Source organism: Lepidochelys olivacea (assembly GCF_965140295.1).
Source record: "Lepidochelys olivacea isolate rLepOli2 genome assembly, chromosome: 2".
NCBI classification, from domain to species: domain Eukaryota; kingdom Metazoa; phylum Chordata; order Testudines; family Cheloniidae; genus Lepidochelys; species Lepidochelys olivacea.
In genome coordinates, this window is record NC_140412.1 from 270,559,282 (window position 1) to 270,578,682 (window position 19,401).

At 54.0% G+C, this 19,401-nt stretch overlaps 1 protein-coding gene across 3 annotated transcripts; it reads right to left on the minus strand.

The window, feature by feature from the left end:
• Positions 1 to 68: 68 nt before the first annotated feature.
• LOC311515924 (uncharacterized protein) lies at positions 69 to 8,309 on the minus strand. Of its 3 annotated transcripts, none has more exons than XM_084619438.1 (4): positions 8,127 to 8,309; positions 5,240 to 5,360; positions 4,417 to 4,530; positions 69 to 3,627 (listed from the first exon to the last, which is right to left on the minus strand). In XM_084619438.1, exons 1-4 carry the CDS (start codon positions 8,148 to 8,150, stop codon positions 2,258 to 2,260), a joined length of 1,629 nt encoding a protein of 542 aa, XP_084475564.1. In that variant the 5' UTR covers positions 8,151 to 8,309; the 3' UTR covers positions 69 to 2,257. The 3 variants fall into 3 exon arrangements, with proteins under 3 accessions (XP_084475564.1, XP_084475563.1, XP_084475565.1); XM_084619437.1 differs by having other exon boundaries at positions 71 to 3,630; XM_084619439.1 differs by lacking the exon at positions 8,127 to 8,309 and adding an exon at positions 5,525 to 5,786 and having other exon boundaries at positions 72 to 3,630.
• Positions 8,310 to 19,401: the final 11,092 nt, after the last annotated feature.

Here is a 19,401-nt window from a genome sequence, read left to right on the forward strand (position 1 = left end):
CAGAACTGCGTTCCCTGACTCGGCCCCCCGCCAACCTGGCTAAGCCCCTCCCGCCGGCACCCCACTCTGCACCGAGACTTTTTTGTTGACGTCTGTGTTTTTGACGGCTGGCCTTTTGATGGCCAGGCTAGTCTCCAGTGAGAATATGCCACATGACCTATTAAAGGGAAACCGTCAACATAATACATACATAAAACTCTGCTCTTAGTATTAACGCAGAAAAAATGAAACCATCTCCTTTGGCTCCTCATGAATGAGGCTGGTTTTTGTTCATGTTTTGCACTTCAGTCTTCTTGGGAAGTGGAGCTAGACAGCTAGCTTTGCTAGAAGCGTTCCCGTTTGTCGTCCATTTCACTTCCTGCCCTCACAGTGCCGCTGCGGTTTGGATTTCAGCCCTGCAGGGGAGGGATTGAACCCCGAAACCTGTTGTTTCATTTAAACTAAAAAGCAACACGGAAGTGGGTTTATTTGTTGGGTTTTACAAAACCTTCACCGAGGCTACATTTTGTACCTACATCTCCCTGAAGCAACCAGATGATTATCAAACCCACAAGGGCCCAGGCAAGAAGCCACCACAAATACTGAACATCAGAAATACCTGCAGCAGATGGACTGACGTTTCTAGGCCCGTGATACTCAGAACTTAGTGGTTCAGGAGCCAAATTAGCAATCAACTTGACCCAAAAGAGCCCCCGCAGCGTGACCGACAGGGGGAACGCTTGGTTTTATATATAATTATTCTCACAGCAAATAAGTTACTAACTTAGAGCAAGCTGACAACCGAATTGGTTAATAACGTAGTAAAAGTATTCTGATGGATTAATAATTCAATCACACCACGTGTTAATACCGTGGCCTGCAAAGAGCCGCAGGAGACACAGTAAAGAGCCGCTTGTGGCTCGCGAGCTGCAGTCTGAGGATCGCTGGTCGAAGTGATGGGTTCTGTGGGGAAAACCTGCCAATTAACTCTCTTGTAGAGAACAGTGGGGAGGCAGCGACGTCAGCTGTCAGCCCAGCCTCGGGTGGCACCTCCAGAAGTCACAGGGAGGTGGTGGTCACCCTAAGATCTCACCCCCACACCCAACGGGCCCACTCTGACTCCTACTGAAGTCAAATCAGTGGGACTGGATTATCCCTAAAGGGATCCAACTCTTGAAGAGCACAGAGAATCCACTGCTGTATGGTGATAGGAAACTGGCAGGAGAAATAGCTTTAAAGGACAGGAAATGGACACACCAGACACTTGGGTTCAGGGCACAAGAGAGATACGGATGGGTAGGAGCAGTGTGCCAGGTGGAAGGAGAAATGCAGGACTGCCAAGGAATGGCATGCACCTCACAGGGCATCTGCCATTTTTAGAAGCTTTTAATTTATTAATTAGAGAGAAAAACCTCCCCAGCTTTTGTGTGTGTATTAACATGGATTTTATTCAGCATGCTGCAACATTCCATAGGGACTTTAGTGTGACTAGGAATAGCATCTTAGTGCTAATACCTGCTAGTTTACAATGGTCTGTGATTTATATGGGAAGGATAAAATCAAAGCAGACACAGCAGACCATTGCTAATTACGTCACTAAACAAATGAAAAAAAGACAGCTTTGCCACAATTTTCTGCCAAGATCTGATCGAGTGGTGCAGTGAATTCTCATACGACTCAGACTTCCTCACTTTCACAAAGTACACCGCAGAGCACTTCCTAATAGACTATAGCATAAATAAACCTAAATGTCATGCCCGAATAAATGAACCATGTTCATTACAGGGCGGCGTCCTTGCTCTTTGATGATACGCTGAGCGTCTCATTTACAAGATTCATCAATTTTCACAGACACTTGTGCAAAGAAGCACGGTTCTACTGTAATTAGAAAGCTAACGTAGGTAATGGGGCACTTATTTATATTTTGGTTAAGATATTTTAGTGTATTTACTAGGCAGCCAAACAACCAATACATTTAGGAGGCCAATCCAGTTGCTTGTAGAAAATTCGTACTCTGGAGAGGAGACTGACACGTCAGTTGTTTTTAAGCAAGGTCCCACGGCAAGGATGGGCCTGGGGAGTTGAGTTTGTGTGTCATAAATGTCACTTTTGCACACCCAGGTTGGAAGGTAGCTTCTGGTGGCCTCTGAAGACATGCTGTCTCACAGGAGCAGTTCTGCCTAATTTAGTGCTCATGGCACTTCACTCCTGCATCTTGTCAGATCCCAACTCCCAGACAGAGCGTTTGCCATGTTCCACCCGCACAAATGGTTCTCTCTCACGTGTGGCTCCTCTGATGTCGCACAAGGTGTCTGCTCTGCACGAACCTCTTCCCACACTCATTGCACACAAAAGGTCTCTTTCCAGCCGGGGTTCCCTGGTGGGCTCTAAGAGGCGGCTTCTGGCTAACGTTTGCCCTGCACTGTGGGGTGCTGGCGAAGGGCTTTTGCTGGACCACGGGCTGTGGGCTCCGACTGGCGCCTGTCCTGGTGCTCTTCAGCAGCGCCTGCTCAGTGTGGGTTCTCTGGTGCGCCAGCATTATCCGCTCGTCCCGGAACCGTTTCTCGCACTCCGCACACTGATACGGCTTCTCCTCTGCCTGGACCTTCTGGCGGCAGAAACCCACCTCATCCTCCAGGCCTTCCCCCACTTCGCCACGTGGCCTCTTGCCCCTGTGGACCCTCTGGTGGCTTTTCAGGTGCTGCTTCTGGCTGCAGGTCTTCCCGCACTCGTTGCACTTGTAGGGCCGCTCGCCTGTGTGGATCCGCTCATGGATGATGAGGGTTTTCTTGTCCTTGAAGCTCTTCCCGCACTCGGTGCAGGCAAAAGGCCGCTCCCCCGTGTGGATGCGCTGGTGGCTGATCAGATGGTGCTTCTGGCTGAACCTGTGCCCGCACTGAGTGCAGGAGAAGGGCTTCTCCCCGGTGTGGGTGCGCTGGTGGCTCAAGAGATGGTGCTTCTGGCTGAAGTTCTTCCCGCAGTCCGAGCACTGGAACGGCTTCACTCCCCTGTGCACTTTCTGGTGGGACACGAGGATCTGCTTGAGCCGGAAGCTGCTCCCGCACTGCAGGCAGAGGAACGGCCTCTCCGCCGTGTGGGTGCGCTGGTGCTTTCGGAGGTCTCGGCTCTTGTTGAAGCTCTTCCCGCACTGAGCGCACGTGTGCGGCCTCTTGGGTGCCTGAGGGCTTCTCTGGTGCCTGAGGAGCTGCAGCTTCTCAGGAAGGCTCCTCCCTCTCTCGGGGGCAGCATCCTTCTTCCCCACGTGGGTTTTCTGATGTCTCTTCAGGTCCCCCTTGGATGGGAAGCCCTTCCCGCACTCAGGGCATTTAAAGGGCCGCTCCCCTGTGTGACTCCTTTCGTGGATGGTCAGGGCCGTGTTACTCTTGAAGCTTTTGTCGCACTCTGGACACGTCGGGGGAATCTTCTTTAGAGAGGCTTTTGGGGGAGGAGCCCTCGGGGGTTTGTCCTGAGCATTGGCCACACGGCTTCGCAGCTTCTGGTGGGATTTGCTTTGAGCCAGGCTGCTCTTCTTCTTCACACACCGCGGCGGGCTGCTCTCTTCCTCCAACTTTCCCGAGAATGCACTGGGAGGTTCTGGGGTCTCGGTGTCTTCCTCCTGCTCCTCCTTTTTAATCCTGATTCCATCATCTACTGGAAAGAAGACAGGGGGAAGAGTCCAGATGTTATTTCAGGTGCTGAGGATGGAAAAAAACTGCCCATTTAACAAGACCCCCCCCATTCCAGAGGGAATCCCAATGGGTTCCCAGAGAGACTCTGGAAATCCCCTCTCTTCCCACAAATTATAGTGACATTCCCATCATGTCCAAGTTTCTACCGCCCAAGAAATAGCCAGTGGAAGCCGGCTGCATTCACCTAAACGGGTCTGGCTCCCACGACCTGAAAGAGAACCCCCGCGGAGACACAGATTCTGCTGTCAGTTGTACCGGTGCAGCCCAGTGATTTCAACAGAGCTCTTCTGGCCTAAGAAAGCACATTTCGGCCATTCCGGCCAGCCTGCAGTCAAGATCATAAACTGGGGATTCCTGCCAGTCATGTTTCTATTTTATTCAGCCTAGGTTCTGACCCCAGCTTCCCCAGCGCAGAACGTGAGCTCACAGGAACGGGAACTCTGGAGTGGCAGTATAAGCCAGTAACTTTCTCGCACCTGGAGCGGTGGGGGATGGGGAGGGACTCAGGCTATGAGTTAATTAGTCCTGTTGGGAAGTCACAGCTGGCTCCAGCCATGGAGGAATTCTGGCGACACACTAACAGAGTTAGGATGCTCTTCCAACACACACAGGCTTCATCACAGCCCCTCATTGCCTTTAATGAATGTTACTCTCAGTCCAATGCCCTGTTCATTAGGCCACCCTTCGAATGTCCAACTCTTCTCTGTCTAGCTCCCCCATCCTTTGGGATTCTCCTGCTACTACTCACCTGCCCAGAAGCTTTGGGGGGTCCCCCACTCTCTGGGATGTGGAGGGTCTCCAACACATGGCTCTTCTTCTTGCTCAATTTTACATATGATCTCTGGTTTGACAGCAGGCCACCCTGTTCCAGGGACGGAGAACAACAAAGTCTCACATTTACATTAATGTCATTAGAATCTGGAAGAAGGCTCCTCCATCCTCATTGTCAAAGGTACTACCCATCCATCCACTCCAAATTCATGGCGCACAAACATTTCACACTCCTCTGTCCTTCGTGCTACCTCCAGCTATCTGGCCCACTTCTGACTCGTGTCTTCTGTCCTGCTGCCCCTACATACCTCTTCTGCTCCAGCTGTCAGTCTCTGGAGACACTTCTCAATCTTCTTTCTGCAGGAATCTGTCCTATACTGGCCTCCTTACCCGATCCACTGTCCCATGTTTTACCTGGTCCATGTTAGATTGTAACGTCAGGGACTGTGTCTCACTGAATGTCTGTAGAATGCACCATACGCTCATGGAAAGGAGGACTTGTGGCACCTTAGAGACTAACCCGGATGCATTCCTGTAGCTCATGAAAGCTCATGCTCAAATAAATGGGTTAGTCTCTAAGGTGCCCCAAGTCCTCCTTTTCTTTTGCGAGTACAGACTAACACGGCTGCTACTCTGAAACCTGTCATACACTCATGGTGTGCTAGGAATGTTTAATGATAGGGTAGTACATGGGCCAAATTTTCAAGCTTAGAAACCGGAAGTTAGATGCCTAACTCCATATTCAGACACCTAAATAAGAATGGCCCAGCTCCTGAGAGAATGGCGAAAGGGATCCTCACCCAGCGAGGTGACCAGCTCGTAGTTCTCCCTCATCACATCCCGGTACAGCTCCCTCTGCCATTCCGCTAACGCTGCCCACTCCTCTGGGGAGAAATAGACCGCGACGTCCTCGAACGCCACCTGCAACAACAAGCCGCCCAGCTCAACATCTTGGGCTGCACGGATAGCCAGAGCCCACACTGGGGACTGCAGTAGGATCCAGATATGGGCAAACCCCCTTGGTCCTAGGCCACACAGTGTGCTCCCCGCTCCCCACCAGGCCCATCTGCCAGTAATGGCATTACCTGAAAACTGACAGCAAGGAGGTGAGCTCCAAAGGGCTGCTGGGGAAAGGATAAAACAAAACTGCTTGCTGGTTATTTCAATAAATCTCTCTGCTTTGAATCTGCAGTAAGTCCAGCAAGACACAGGGGCAGTAACTAGTTCCTGATGCATGATGGGCCCTTCAGTCTTGGGGGTGGCTGGGGTGGGTTGAGAGACTTAAACACATCCAGTAATCCTGCAAATCAAGGGTTAAGACAAGAACGGTGAGGCCTCATCTGGAGTACTGTGTCCAGTTTTGGGTCCCACACTACAAGAAGGATGTGGAAAAAATGGAAAACGTCCAATGGAGGGCAACAAAAATGATGAGGGGACTGGAACACATGATTTATGAGGAGAGGCTGAGGGAACTGGGATTGTTTAGTCTGCGGAAGAGAAGAATGAGGGGGAATTTGATAGCTGCTTTCAACTACCTGAAAGGGGGTTCCAAAGAGGATGGATCTAGACTGTTCTCAGTGGTAGTGGATGACAGAACGAGGAGTAATGGTCTCAAGTTGCAGTGGGGGAGATTTAGGTTGGATATTAGGAAAAACTTTTTTACTAGGAGGGTGGTGAAACACTGGAATGCGTTACCTAGGGAGGTGATGGACTCTCCTTCCTTAGATATTTTTAAGGTCAGGCTTGACAAAGCCCTGGCTGGGATGATTTAGTTGGGGATTGGTCCTGCTTTGAGCAGGGGGTTGGACTAGATGACCTCCTGAGGTCCCTTCCAACTCTGATATTCTAAGATTCTATGAACGGGGAAAGTGAGAGAAAGGGTCAGACTGCACAGTAATGCCGCTCTAGATTGCTCCTCTGCATTGCGTACATCACCCGGCCAGGGTTCAACCCTCCTGTGTTGGAGGCTATGGGATGATCCAGGTTAAAGGGACAAGGGTGGGGGAAGGGGAATGATCCTGAATCACTGGAGACATGGGCTAACTGAGTGAAAGAGGAGAAACGCAAGGAGAGCTAGAAGCGGGGCGAAGGGATCATGCTGTGGCAAGGAGAGCTACGCACAGCGCTGCAAACCTCGCAGCCCCAGAGAGAGCGATAAGGGGGAGAGGTGCAGGAGCAAGCCCTGGTCACTGTATGGGACAGTATGTTTTAAACATGCCTTTTGTATTAAAAGTCTTGGTTCTTTTCAGGCCAGCATCTCAGTGGTTTTCTGACAGCACAGAGAACAATTCAAGAAGCGGCATGCAAAACCCAACATCAACTAGAACCGGATCGGACTCTCGATCTGGAACCTGAGCTGTCAGACACGCTCTGTGCTGGCCCTGCACTGTCTGGCCCAGGAATCAGCCACACTGCACAAGCAACCCTCGCTGGTAGTACTCATGGGTCCCAGGCCCTCGGTGCCTGAATTTACTGTGTCCTTCAAGGAGAGTGAGTCACATTTTAAAATGACTTCCCAAAAGCAGCCTGTCCTCACCAGGCTGCCGAACTGCCCCCGCCTTTCTCAGCTGTTATTTTTAGAGGCAATTTTAACTTTCGTGACCATAAGGGATTAGCAAGCAGCGCCAGGAATAATGGGGACGGGAGCGATGCAATTTATTCTATGTGGCGTGGCCCGACTGGTATGGCCTCTCCTGGCCAGAAACGTCTGACCATGTCTCCTGGAGGTGGTTTTATAATGAGGGCAAGCATCCGCCAGGTGCCAGCCTGGGACACCTCACTCAGTTCACTTGTGACCAGGTCAGAGACCAGGTTTCAGGAGCGGAAAATCCTGCACCTAAACCATCTTCCCTGTCTCCCAAGCAGCATCGCCGTGAATGCAGGCACCAGGGGAGAGCGGAGACAAGGGATAGGAATAAAGGGTGCTGGGGATGCTGCCGCACGCCCTGGCTGGAAGTGGCTTCCATCATATCCCGGGTTCACAGTTTCGTTCCGTGGCTCTCAGCGCCCCCAATATACACATTGTTCCAGCCCCCCGGCGCACGCTCTGCTGAGCCAGGCTGGCAAGGGCAAAGCAGGAATTACCGTGCCATCCTACAATGCCCTGCTCCCGGCGGGCGGAGCCGCCTTCAGTAGCCCTGTTACCCGGGGGCCTCTGCTAGGGAGCAAAGCGTATTGTTCAAGCCACCCTAAAACACCCAGACTGGAGGAAAGAGAGCCGCCATACACTGGGGCAGAGGAGAGACCCCCCCACCCCGAGCCTATCTGCTACGTAGAGAGCCCCCTTCCCTTGTCAATACGCAGGGAGGTGAGAGAGAAAGACCCCCCCATCCTGGGGCTATATATGGGGAGAGCCCCCAGTGACCCCCACGTCCCGCCGGGCCCCACTGCAGTCATTCTCCTGGCCTGTGTCTAGGCCCTGGCAAAGCAGACACCCCCACCCCGCCCCAGGGCTGTTTGCCCACTGCCCCCCCTGGGTCCCGCAGAGCAGAGACCCCTGGCCAACCTGGGGTCCCTGGGGCCAGCCTTGCTCCGTGGGGCTACAGGTCCTGTCTCTGCCCCGGCGGCGGCAGGGGGCGCTCCCTGTTTACCCCCCACCCCAGCATCCAGCCCAGGGTCCTGCTGTGGGGCTAGCCGTGGGGCCGGTTCCTCCAGCGAGCCGCGCCCCCCGGGGGGCCAGCGTCCTACCTGAGCAGAGCCCGCTGCGGCCATCCCCCTGGCCTCCGGCCCCTTGGCCCCGGGGCTGGCCGGGGGGCGGGACGCAGGGATCGGGGCCAGGCTGGAGCAGGGCGCCCGGCGGCCCGCGGGGCTGCGCTCCCCGCCCGGCGGACTGTAGCGCCCGGCCGGCCGGGCCGAGATGCTCCGCAGCCAGCCCGTCCCCCCGCCTCCCGGGGCATTGTGGGAGATGTAGTCCCGCCTGATTGACAGCTCCGGGCACGGCCGGGCCCTGCGCGGGGGCGCAGCGCAAAAGCCAGGGTGTCCGCGCCGCGCAAAAGCCAGGGTGTCCGCGCCGCGCGGAAGCCGCAGACACGAGCCGGGAGCTCTGTGCCCTGCAACCCAGGCCGGGCCCGCCAGACCCGCCTGGGTCCGTTTGGACGCTCGAGCACAGGCTTCGAAACACCGAGTCCCAAGCCCGGGTTACGATGCCGTGCAGACGTGCCCCCCGGGGGGTATGAGGGCGCGCCGTCTGTGCTGCAAAACACCCCCCGCGGCCGTGAATCTCAGAGCCCAGGTCATAGAATTATAGAATATCAGGGTTGGAAGGGACCCCAGAAGGTCATCTAGTCTAACCCCCTGCTCGAAGCAGGACCAATTCCCAGTTAAATCATCCCAGCCAGGGCTTTGTCAAGCCTGACCTTAAAAACCTCTAAGGAAGGAGATTCTACCACCTCCCTAGGTAACGCATTCCAGTGTTTCACCACCCTCTTAGTGAAAAAGTTTTTCCTAATATCCAACCTAAATCTCCACCACTGCAACTTGAGGCCATTACTCCTCGTTCTGTCATCTGCTACCATTGAGAACAGTCTAGAGCCATCCTCTTTGGAACCCCCTTTCAGGTAGTTGAAAGCAGCTATCAAATTCCCCCTCATTCTTCTCTTCCGTAGACTAAACATCCCCAGTTCCCTCAGCCTCTCTTCATAACTCATGTGTTCCAGTCCCCTAATCATTTTTGTTGACCTCCGCTAGACTCTTTCCAATTTTTCCACATCCTTCTTGTAGTGTGGGGCCCAAAACTGGACACAGTACTCCAGATGAGGCCTCACCAGTGTCGAATAGAGGGGAACGATCACATCCCTCGATCTGCTGGCAATGCCCCTACTTATACATCCCAAAATGCCATTGGCCTTCTTGGCAACAAGGGCACACTGTTGACTCATATCCAGCTTCTCGTCCACTGTCACCCCTAGGTCCTTTTCTGCACAACTGCTGCTGAGCCATTCGGTCCCTAGTCTGTAGCGGTGCATTGGGTTCTTCCGTGCTAAGTGCAGGACTCTGCACTTGTCCTTGTTGAACCTCATCAGATTTCTTTTTGTCGAATCCTCCAATTTGTCTAGGTCCCTCTGTATCCTATCCCTACCCTCCAGAGTATCTACCTCTCTTCCCAGTTTAGTGTCATCTGCAAACTTGCTGAGAGTGCAATCCACACCATCCTCCAGATCATTTATGAAGATATTGAATAAAACCGGCCCCAGGACCGACCCCTGGGGCACTCCACTTGATACCGGCTGACAACTAGACACGGAGCCATTGATCACTACCCGTTGAGCCCGACAATCTAGCCAGCTTTCTATCCACCTTATAGTCCATTCATCCAGCCCATACTTCTTTAACTTGCTGGCAAGAATACTGTGGGAGACCGTGTCAAAAGCTTTGCTAAAGTCAAGGAACAACACGTCCACTGCTTTCCCCTCATCCACAAAGTCAGTTATCTCGTCACAGAAGGCAATTAGATTAGTTAGGCATGACTTGCCCTTGGTGAATCCATGCTGACTGTTCCTGATCACTTTCCTCCCCTCTAAGTGCTTCGGAATTGATTCCTTCAGGACCTGCTCCATGATTTTTCCGGGGACTGAGGTGAGGCTGAATGGCCTGTCATTCCCCAGATCCTCCTCCTTCCCTTTTTTAAAGATGGGCACTACATTAGCCTTTTTCCAGTCATCCGGGACCTCCCCCCGATCGCCATGACACAGGGTGCACATGCAGGCTTGTGCTGGTGCAGTGAGCTAGCTGTGTAGACATCCCAGCTCAGGCTGGAGTCCCCCCCGCTCCTGCAGGCTTCAGAGCCCCAGCAGGAATGTCTACATGGCTCTTGGTAGTGCTGTAGGGCCAGGCCTGCCATGCTGACTCTGAAGAGCCAGGCTCTGAGACTTGCTTTTGCGGGTGTGTTTTGCCATGTAGACGCGCCTAGCCATTCCTGTGGCAGGGCATGGGCCTATGTGAGTAGGTGCTGGCTTTCAGACATTCGCAGCTTGATGTGCTGGGGCCCTGTGAGATCACTGAGAATGGCCCCAGGGACCTGGGCAAGGTGTCACCTCCCAGCTCCACCCCTCGCTGACTGCTGTGGTACATTTGCATGGATCCACTCTGCCAATTCTTGTGATTTTACCACCAGTCTAGCAATATTTGGTGCTTGTTCTGAAAGTCCCAGCTCCTGGAGTCCAGTGATTACATGAAAGCCTCAGCTTTCATTGTTTAACAAGTAAGTTTCTAGCCCCCCTGGCTGCAGAGAAAAGTCTGGAAGCGTGCCCCCTAAAGACAAATAAAAAGAACCAGATTTATTAGCTTGAATATCTCATGATTTTCAAGCCAATCTTTTGATTTTGGGTGCCCTGACTCATGATTTTTGAACATTTGGGTTTGGCAATACTATAGCTGAGCATTTATTCGCTGTATTCTCTCCACTCAGCACCCATCCATCTCACACACTCTCCTCCCGTGGACGTCTCCTGCTGAGGGCCAGTGACTCTCCAGTTATAGGTCTCTACAGTCTTCTCATGCCCAGGTCCTATGGGGAAGGTGACCTGCCCCCTCGGAAGCAGCCTTCTCTCTAGTTCGTTATCTGCCTTTGGTTCCTGTTTTGTCAGGTCTGTGGGGCAGAATGAAGTGGGATCCACTGTATTAATTCCTCAGGCCCCACCTCACAGGCCTGTGAAAATGAGCCAGATGGGAAGGGGAGCTGGTAACCATGCGAGGGGGGCAGGAGACTGGGTTTCTCTTGTTCACAGAATATCAGGGTTGGAAGGGACCTCAGGAGGTCATCTGGTCCAACGCCCTGCTCAAAGCAGGACCAATCCCCAATTTTTGCCCCAGATCCCAAATGGTCCCCTCAAGGATTGAACTTACAACCCTGGGTTTAGCAGGCGAATGCTCAAACCACTGAGCTATCCTTCCTCTTTAAACAAAGAATTTCTCCCCTCCTTCCCAACGGCCACGGTCTCCCATGACTTTGTGGGACTGAAGACATTTCTTGCCCTTAGCCAAGATGGCTGTCATGTCCCTACATCTGTCTGCAGGTGGCAGAGGCTGCCCCTAGCAAAGATCAGCCAGTGCCCAGTGACTTGGAGCGAAACCGCCCCTTAGGAAGGCTGGCTCTGGGTGTGGACTGGGGTGCTACACCCTATGGAGCTGTTCAGTCACTAGGTGGCGCTGTGCGTCAGAGACTATTGAAACGAACCTCAGCGGCCACAACATGAGAGGAGAAATCCGCCTGAATGGGCCAGCCAGGTGGCGTGGTGGCCGGGCATCAGCAAGGACATGCAGAATTTTCAGGTGACCATTGCAGAGCTGTGGGCTTATACACACGGCCACTTATGTATGTCGGTGTAACTTATGTCGCTCAGGGGGGTTGTAGCCAGTGGTGAGTTGGAGCCGGTTCACACCGGTTCTCTAGAACCGGTTGTTAAATTTAGAAGCCCTTTTAGAACCGGTTGTTCCGTGGGGGAGAACCGGTTCTAACAGGGCTTCTAAATTTAACCGGCCAAAGTGGCACCTTACACACCGACTCCACGGGTGCTCCAGCCCTGGAGCACCCACGGGGAAAATTTCGTGGGTGCAGAGCACCCACTGGCAGCTCCCTGCCCCACCCCTGGCCCCAGATCACCTCCGCCTCCGCCCCTGAATGCGCCGCGCCGCTCCGCTTCTCCGCCCCCTCAGGCTTCCTGCAAATCAGCTGTTCGCGCGGGAAGCCGGCGGGCTGAGAAGCAGGCGGAAGCTTCCTGCTCAGGCCCAGGGAGGCGGAGGAGAGCTCGGGCGGGGGTGGGGGGTGCATGAGGAAGGCCGCCCGTGCTGCAGCAGGTAACCCGGGGGAGGGGGGGGCGCAGGGGAACCGCTCCCCGCCCCAGCTCACCTCCGCCACCCTCGGCCTGAGCGGGAAGCCACCGCCTGCTTTTCAGTCCTCCCCGGCTTCCCGCCGAAGAGCTGATTCGCGGGAAGACGGGGCTGGGGCGCGGAGAAGCAGAGCGGGGCAGTGCGTTCAGGGGAGGAGGCGGAGCGGAGGTGAGCTGGGGCCGGGCGCGGGGTGGGGAGCTCCTGGTGGGTGCTCTGCACCCACCAATTTTCCCCATGGGTGCTCCAGCCCTGGAGCACCCAGGGAGTCAGCACCTAAGGTGCCACTTTTGATGTGATCAGTGTGATGTGCTCCCCCCCACAGCTACACTGCCCTGCCCCTAGGAGCCAGAGGGACCTACTGGATGCTTCCTGGGAGCTGCCCCAGGTAAGCACCCCTGGGACTCCCCACCTCGCCCCCCGGCAGGTGCCTCTGGCTCTTAGGGGTGACGTGGGCACCCACTACGGTGGCCCACAAGACCCTCCTGCCCGGTTCTGGGGGCAGACAGGGGAGGGGAGTGGATGGGGAAGGGGTTTTGGGGGGGGTGTCAAGGAACGCGGCGGGGTTGGATGGGGCAGGAGTCCCGGGGGCGGAGGTGGACAACGACCCCCTCGTGGGGTGAGAAGGGAACCTGTTGTTAAGATTTTGGCAGCTCATCACTGGTTGTAGCCCAGTGGGCTAGTTTGCCTTTATTATATTTACTGTTTTGCATTATATTCTGCTTTGCATTATATTCAGCAGTAATGCAGGAAACCTACAGGCCTGTATCCTGTAAATCATTACCTTCCACAAGTTAGCATAAGGCTTGAGACCTATGAACTTTGAATAGACAAACTTTGCACAGATAAACTGAAGCTGAAAATAAAGTTTATGGGGAAGTTCTGACCACAAATAAATAATTCAGTCACAGAAAGTGTCCTGGCAATGAACTGACATACATAAAAGGATATGAGATACATTTAAGGCTCGCCTGCTTGTTTGCCTATATATCTTTACTTATAAGTTTCTTATTTCCTTATGGGTTTGATTATTTGTTTTATTATAATAGGTTGATAGGTCTATATTAGAGTACATTTTGGCTGTAACACAAGGGACCTGCAGGCCACATCCTGTATGTTGAGCTAAGGCAAAGTTTGCAGACATGTGTTTGGGACCTTTCACCTAGATAGTGGTGATGAGCTAAAGCATAAGGTCCATGTATGGCTGCAACCTTTAACATAGAGGATGTGCTAAAGCAGGTTGGCATAGGGGCTTTCCTAAGTTCGTACTCTTTTAAACTTAACAGGTACCCCACAACTTGGAACTTGGAAAGAACCGAAATAACCAGTTAGGACAGAAATAACAAATGTGATACCTAACCATAAAAGGGCTGTGGTAACAAGTGGACATATGTAATAATAAGTTGAGATTATTGATATACTAACCTATACGAAAAAGACACTCCAACATTAGTAAGGTGAGGATCAATGATGTAATCAACAGTCCCAGTCTATGCTGTATTCTGATAGTTCAGAGATCAAAAGAACATCCTATCATTAAAATGAATTGTAAACACGGGATATCTCGGCATTCATCTCTCTTTGAAATGTTCTGTGACTGGTGGAGGAACAAGCAAATGGCCTTATGTTAATTCGTACAGCTGAGTACTGGTGATGGACCTCCTTCAGTCATCCTAATGACCTTTTGTTCCCTGAGGAAATCCCAACTTGTCAAAAGAGGACATGAAATTGTATAAAAGATCCTTGGGTCCTGATTCTGTCTTCTCAGATCTGCTTAGGCTTCATCAGGGGAAGTTTGAGTCTCAAGACTGAGGTCCCAGTTATGCTGGTACCCCCTGAATATGAGATTTGGACATTGGACTATGACGTATGAACTGAATTCTAAAGGAACTCTTTGCAACTACACCATCTCTGCTATGAATCTGCACTTCAATGAATTGAACTCCTGTCTGTCTGTTTATTGATCTTTTAACTATACTCTCTCTCTTTTGTTTTTAAACAAATTTTAGTTTAGTTAATAAGAATTGGCTGTGGCGTGTATTTGGGTAAGATCTGGAACATTCGTTAACCTGGGAGGTGATGTGTCCGATCCTTTGGGATTGGTAGAACCTGTTCTTTTCTATGATGAAATAAGATTTACAGAAATTTTCATCCTATTTGACGTGGGTACCTGGATAGGGGCCTGAGGCTGGATCACTTTAAGGGAACGGTGTTGTTTGGACTTCTGAGTAACCAGTGAGGTAATAAATTTCAACCGTTGGGAATGGGCCACATCCACCCTATTTGAATTGGCCTCGTTAGCATTGACTCCCCCACTTGTTAAGGCAACTCCCATCTTTTCATGTGCTGTGGAGAGACAGAATCAGAGCATTATCGGCACACATGGGTCAATGACAGAGCGAAAGGATCGGCTGGGCCAGACCTGAGCCTCAGAATCTTCCCCCCCTGCACTCACCTACTTAGGAACAATACTGTGTAACATATATGTATGCCAGTCAGTGCTGCTCTTTATACAGCTAACTATCGACACAGATTTCAGAGTAGCAGCCGTGTTAGTCTGTATTCGCAAAAAGAAAAGGAGGACTTGTGGCACCTTAGAGACTAACCAATTTATTTGAGCATAAGCTTTCATCATCCGATGAAGTGAGCTGTAGCTCACGAAAGCTTATGCCCAAATAAATCAGTTAGTCTCTAAGGTGCCACAAGGATTCCTCATTGTTTAAGGTAATAAAGAAGCTGTTTTGTGCTGGTTTTGTGAATCTAAGTTTTGGAATATCCACCAACTTTTGGGGGATTGTCTGCCCCATTCTTTGCAGTTCACCCTAATTGAGTGACCACAGCTGCCTCCCCACTAGGACTCCGGTCACAAGTGGAGCAGGGCCTGAGCTCCCAGCTGACACCTGAAGCCAGCAAACAGTCAATTGTTCAGTGCAGACTAGGGCTGGAAGCTGCCCCAATGGCTGTGGGACCAGATCTGGGATCCCTCAGTGTGTGTCTCTCACTCTTACCCATCCTTCCCTGGACCACTTCCAAAGGGGAGATTTTCCTCTCTCAACTGGATTATTCCTAGGTGGGTGCATCTATGACCTCCACGTATACACATCCCTGCCCAGCAGTGGTTTCAGTTCCTCTCTGTGTTGTTATTTCTGTATTGTTGTTCACACACTCGTACACATGGGTGGAGGCTCTGGGGTAGGGGAAGCTCCCCTTTTCTCTGGGTTCACTCCCAGGTGGATTCTCTGGTGTGGCAGGCCCAGTCTCCCCCACGTGTTCTCCCAGGCAGTGCAGGGACAGGGCCTCTCCCCCATGCATGTTCTCTGAGATCTGGGATTGCAGTTTCCCTGTACTCACCCCATGGCTTGGGCCCCTCCTGCTGTGGATTCCCTGAGAAGCTACAAGATTCTGCTTCCACGAGGCAGAAGTTGATTCAGAATAGATTAGAAAAGGGGGAAGTGAAACAGGGAGTAGGGAACTGGGAGATGTAGCTAAAGGATTCAATCCAGTACGATTAAGTAGCATCTGCAAAGCAGCCTGGACTCTGCACTGACTCTAGGGAGTCCCAGGCTGCCGGATGCTGCGTCCAATTCCCCCCAGTCCGGGGACAGGAAAGTCCCCCACTAAAGAGGGATAATGGGCAGTGGGAGAGAAAGCAAAAGGAGCTAATCCCCCTTGACCTGAATAGGCTGTGGGGAGGGGATGTTACTTCCTGCTGCTGCTCTGTAGTAGTTAGGATGATGATCGATTTGTAGTGCAGTTACTGACTGATCTATGCTGGCTAGATATACCTATCATATTAACAGTGTGTTATCCACACTATGTATACATTAGTATGCACAAAGCACGAATATTAAGCAGCTATGTAGCCTAGGTTGGCCTGTGAGATGGGTTACATAAAAAACACTTATGCTAAGTATCCCATAACCTCTTGCATTCACTGAAGTAAGCTCTGGCTGGAGCAAATAGGGAAGCTCGCAAGCTCAGGACAGGTGAGTGCTCTGCCATAGCAACAGAAAGGGAGTTACCCTCCCAGGCCTGTACTGGAATGGCCCAGAGGAAGAGGACACAACATAGGATTGCTCTACTCTGGCACAAACCTCAGAGGTGTCTTCACACCCTTTGGTACCTGAAATGCGTCTGGGCAGAACAAAGAGATAAGGGGGACACCACGGTACTGGAAAAACAAGGCAGAAAGCTGATGGGTTAAATTGAGTTTCAGATGACGCCAACAGGACCTTTTACTAGTAAGCAGGGAGGGTATAAAAAGATGGCTTTAGGGGTGGAACTTAGGGAGCACACCTTCTGTGTAAGGGGAGTGTGACAACGCTGCATAGGGCAGCTTCCCAGTGACTGGTATCGTACAGAACCTTTCCCCTGTGCCATATTGTTGTTGGCTTAGAGCAATAAACCTGACAGACATTGTTTATTTGGTCTCTTGAGAATATTCCATAACAAACCAAGCTGTGGTCAAGCAATTTCCTATACCATTTATCATCACCATTGAGCCAGGAGACCCCAGTCAGGTTTGGAGTCCTACCATGCTGGGCACTGTACGCAGACTGCCCTGAAGGTTTACGATTTTTGTTTTTAGTACTCCTCTCCAAAGTACCAGTCCCACTGCCCTGGAGGAAATGAAATACACCAGTTCGTCAAAAAGGAAACTGAAAAACAAATCCCATCCCATGCAACCCTGTGGACTTCCAACATGGGCTGTAAACTGGGTTTGAGCCCTCACCCGCCAGACCCCAGCACACACATCTGCCACTCCAGGGTCACTTATCTTTTATGCAGAGCACCCGCGAGAGAGGGACGTGACACTCCCTTTGCAGTAGGTTACCCCACTGCTGGAAAGGTAACCAGGCTTTGTGGGTTCTGTTCCTGGCTGTGGATGGGACGTGTGGGCTAGCAGTTAGAGCTGGGCTAGCCGCGTTACCTGGGGAAGGCAGTATACCTGAGTGGATAAGATTAAAGTCTGTCTCATAAGGAAGGTGGGTTCTCTTTCCAGGTCTCCCACACTTGACCTTGTGCAACCTCTGGGTGACAGAGGGACAGCCACCAAGGGAAAGGCAAGTCTTTGCAAGTCTTGGGCAGCATCCTGAGATTGACAGTCCCTGGGGCCAATGGGCAGGGGCCCGCGCTCCGGCCGGATTGACAGGACAGGCAGGCCAAGGCAGGAGTCAGGAGCCTGAGGGCCCGTCCTCCGGGTGAGATGGGGCTGCGTGCCAGCGGGTGAGGGGCACGGGCCGTAGCCCAGCCCGGGGACTGGCCCCCTCCCCGCAGAGCTGGCCCAGGCGACCCCGCGCCCCTCCATCCCCTGCGGCTGCCCAGCCCCCCTCCCCTGGCTGGGGGGGGGAGTCCTGGTTGTGGGGGGGGACAGTCATTAGCTGCCAGCAGAGTGGAGGGTGGGGGGCAGTGGGAAGTCCAGGACTGGCCTAGCAGGGGGAAGGGGCTGCAGGCTGGGACTGAGGGGTGTCAGAGAGCGGAGGGTGGGGGCAGTGGGAAGTCCAGGACTGGCCTGGCAGGGGGAAGGAGCTGCAGGCTGGGGCTGAGGGGTGTCAGAGAGCGGAGGGTGGGGGGCAGTGGGAAGTCCAGGACTGGCCTAGCAGGGGGAAGGGGCTGCAGGCTGGGGCTGAGGGGTGTCGCAGAGCGGAGGGTGGGGGGCAGAGGGAAGTCCAGGACTAGCCTAGCAGGGGGAAGGGGCAGCTGGCTGGGGCTGAGGGGTGTCGCAGAGCGGAGGGTGGGGGGCAGAGGGAAGTCCAGGACTGGCCTAGCAGGGGGAAGGGGCTGCAGGCTGTGGCTGAGGGGTGTCGCGGAGCGGAGGGTGGGGGGCAGTGGGAAGTCCAGGACTGGCCTGGCAGGGGGAAGGAGCTGCAGGCTGGGGCTGAGGGGTGTTGCAGAGTGGAGGGTGGGGGGCAGTGGGAAGTCCAGGACTGGCCTAGCAGGGGGAAGGGGCTGCAGGCTGGGGCTGAGGGGTGTCGCAGAGCAGAGGGTGGGGGGCAGAGGGAAGTCCAGGACTGGACTAGCAGGGGGAAGGGGCTGCAGGCTGGGGCTGAGGGGTGTTGCAGAGCGGAGGGTGGGGGGCAGTGGGAAGTCCAGGACTAGCCTAACAGGGGGAAGGGGCTGCAGGCTGTGGCTGAGGGGTGTCACAGAGCGGAGGGTGGGGGGCAGTGGGAAGTCCAGGACTGGACTAGCAGGGGGAAGAGGCTGGAGGCTGGGGCTGAGGGGTGTCGCAGAGCGGAGGGTGGGGGGCAGTGGGAAGTCCAGGACTGGCCTAGCAGGGGGAAGAGGCTGGAGGCTGGGGCTGAGGGGTGTCGGAGAGCGGAGGGTGGGGGGCAGTGGGAAGTCCAGGACTGGCCTAGCAGGGGGAAGAGGCTGGAGGCTGGGGCTGAGGGGTGTCGCAGAGCGGAGGGTGGGGGGCAGTGGGAAGTCCAGGACTGGCCTAGCAGGGGAAAGGGGCAGCTGGCTGGGGCTGAGGGGTGTCGGAGAGCGGAGGGTGGGGGCAGTGGGAAGTCCAGGACTGGCCTAGCAGGGGGAAGAGGCTGGAGGCTGGGGCTGAGGGGTGTCGCAGAGCGGAGGGTGGGGAGCAGTGGGAAGTCCAGGACTGGCCTAGCAGGGGGAAGGGGCTGCAGGCTGGGGCTGAGGGGTGTCGCAGAGCGGAGGGTGGGGGCAGTGGGAAGTCCAGGACTGGCCTAGCAGGGGGAAGGGGCTGCAGGCTGGGGCTGAGGGGTGTCGCAGAGCGGAGGGTGGGGGCAGTGGGAAGTCCAGGACTGGCCTAGCAGGGGGAAGGGGCTGCAGGCTGGGGCTGAGGGGTGTCGCAGAGTGGAGGGTGGGGGGCAGTGGGAAGTCCAGGACTGGCCTAGCAGGGGGAAGGGGCTGCAGGCTGGGGCTGAGGGGTGTCGCAGAGTGGAGGGTGGGGGGCAGTGGGAAGTCCAGGACTGGCCTAGCAGGGGGAAGGGGCTGCAGGCTGGGGCTGAGGGGTGTTGCAGAGCGGAGGGTGGGGGGCAGAGGGAAGTCCAGGACTGGCCTGGCAGGGGGAAGGAGCTGCAGGCTGTGGCTGAGGGGTGTCGCAGAGCGGAGGGTGGGGGGCAGAGGGAAGTCCAGGACTAGCCTAACAGGGGGAAGGGGCTGCAGGCTGGGGCTG